A 1,806-nucleotide genomic window follows, 5' to 3' on the forward strand; every position below is an offset into this window, starting at 1 on the left:
ACCCTGCTCCCCTGCCCACCCACTCCCACTTCTTGGCCCTGATGTTCCCCTGCATATAAAGTTTGCAAGACCAAGGTTATGTCCATTCTTTTAACTCCTTTTGTGACTATCAGATTGGGAGATGAGTGTATTAGGCTTGAGGTCATTTAGCTCAGGTGGAGGGTAGCTTCCAGCATAGGCAGGTCTGAAAAGGTTACTGAGAATAGAAGGTGGCAACTAAATGGTTAATTAGAAGCAGAACTCAGAAGTTCAAAAGCAGGACCAAATACCTAGAGAATCAAAAAGCCTTCATGGAGGAGATGAAATATTTCAAAATTGTATAATGTCAAGTATCTCAGGATTGAGATTTTTCACTTAGAAAGGCAAGATTTTAATAAGACTAGGAATACCAAAAATTTATCAAGGTGGCATACAGATGATCAAATATAGATAAGAATCCCATGTTTATAACAGAATAGGGATGTGGGTTGAAGATATTTGGAAAACTTTGGGACAAGATTTTAAAATAATCAACTCTTTAACCCCTGGACATTTGGCTCTAGGAAAAACTCCTAGAGAGTGGTCTATGGATGGAGTACAGGTGCATCTGAGATCTTGTTTTCAGCCCTTTAGATAGCAGCTTGGGCCTGGAGTAGGCCAGGGGGATTATCTGTAGGAGTCTTAATATGGTGTGCTATGTATATGTTAAGATTTTCATGCATGCTAAGAAGAAAAGAAGTTGGGAACCACTGAGAAAAGAGTTTCAATTAAGGTAGTGTGTGCAGGTTGAGAATATTGGACCAGTTAGTGTGAGACAAGTACAGTAAAGAGATCGGGATACAGATCGGTGAGGTCAAAGCCAGGGACTCCTTACACCAGCCAGTGAAGTGTGCTCAAGGCATTCAGTGCATTTCAGAGTTCCCCTGGAACACAGGGCATGTTCAGTTCCTTTACTGCTTTTTGAAATATTAAAATATTACACCCTTGATCTACATGGCAGAAAAAAGGAGAAAAAGTGTCAGATAGTAGACACATTAGAAGAAACTAGAACTGGTGCTTGATCCAAATGGGAAAAGAAACAGAGAGGGGAGTGGGAATGTTCCAGCATGCTGCACTGGCTCAGAACAAAGAGCAGAAACAATTGCATTAGGCACCAGGGGTGGCTTCAAATGTGCTGTGCGAGAAAAGATGACAGGTTGTAAGAAATCAAGCCATCCCCTGGACAGTGTTAACCTCTTGTGCCACAGCTCTTTTTCATTACTGTGAAGATGATGTTTTGAGAGTTAGTCCACCTTCCCATGTGCCTATCCTTAGTTGGCAGATAGGCAGGGGTGGGGGGGTGCACAGGCACATGTGCGCTAATGTTCAGTCAGTCATTCACTTTTGTATATAAGAGGAACATTTCGTTTCCTATCCCAACTTGAACTATCTCTTAGATGAACTATTGCTTTTTTCCACAGAACCTTGACAGGGACAAAAATAAGCAGCATACCTGATGATCTGTGCCAAAACCAAAAGATGCTGAGGACTCTGTAAGTTGGTTATTCTCTCCTTTCTTTTGTGCACTTTACAGAGACTATCTTTTATTCTGAATGAACTGGTTTGAGGTTTGGTTATTTGTTTCTTTCATGTAAACAAGGATTAAGATTTCAGGGGACAGAGGGTGTCTAAATTTGACTTTAGGACTGTGTATTATGTATTAATCATTTTTGTTACTTTGTTTCGTGCAAAATAAAGCAAGAGACTAGTTAGTTGTTAATCTGGTTCCCACTTGGGCAGCCTCCCTGCTGCCCCACCCCCATTTTCTCCATCATCCCACTTGGGCAG

At 41.4% G+C, this 1,806-nt stretch overlaps 1 protein-coding gene across 1 annotated transcript in view; it reads left to right on the forward strand.

The window, feature by feature from the left end:
- Lgr4 (leucine rich repeat containing G protein-coupled receptor 4) overlaps positions 1-1,806 on the forward strand; it is a 100,894-nt gene that overhangs the window by 87,959 nt on the left and 11,129 nt on the right. Inside the window, exon 11 of the mRNA XM_021192875.2 lies at positions 1,440-1,511. Within this exon, the coding sequence (XP_021048534.1) occupies positions 1,440-1,511 (72 nt within the window). The remainder of the gene's footprint in view (positions 1-1,439; positions 1,512-1,806) is intronic.

This window comes from Mus pahari, chromosome 3, assembly GCF_900095145.1.
Source record: "Mus pahari chromosome 3, PAHARI_EIJ_v1.1, whole genome shotgun sequence".
Taxonomy (NCBI): Eukaryota; Metazoa; Chordata; class Mammalia; order Rodentia; family Muridae; genus Mus; species Mus pahari.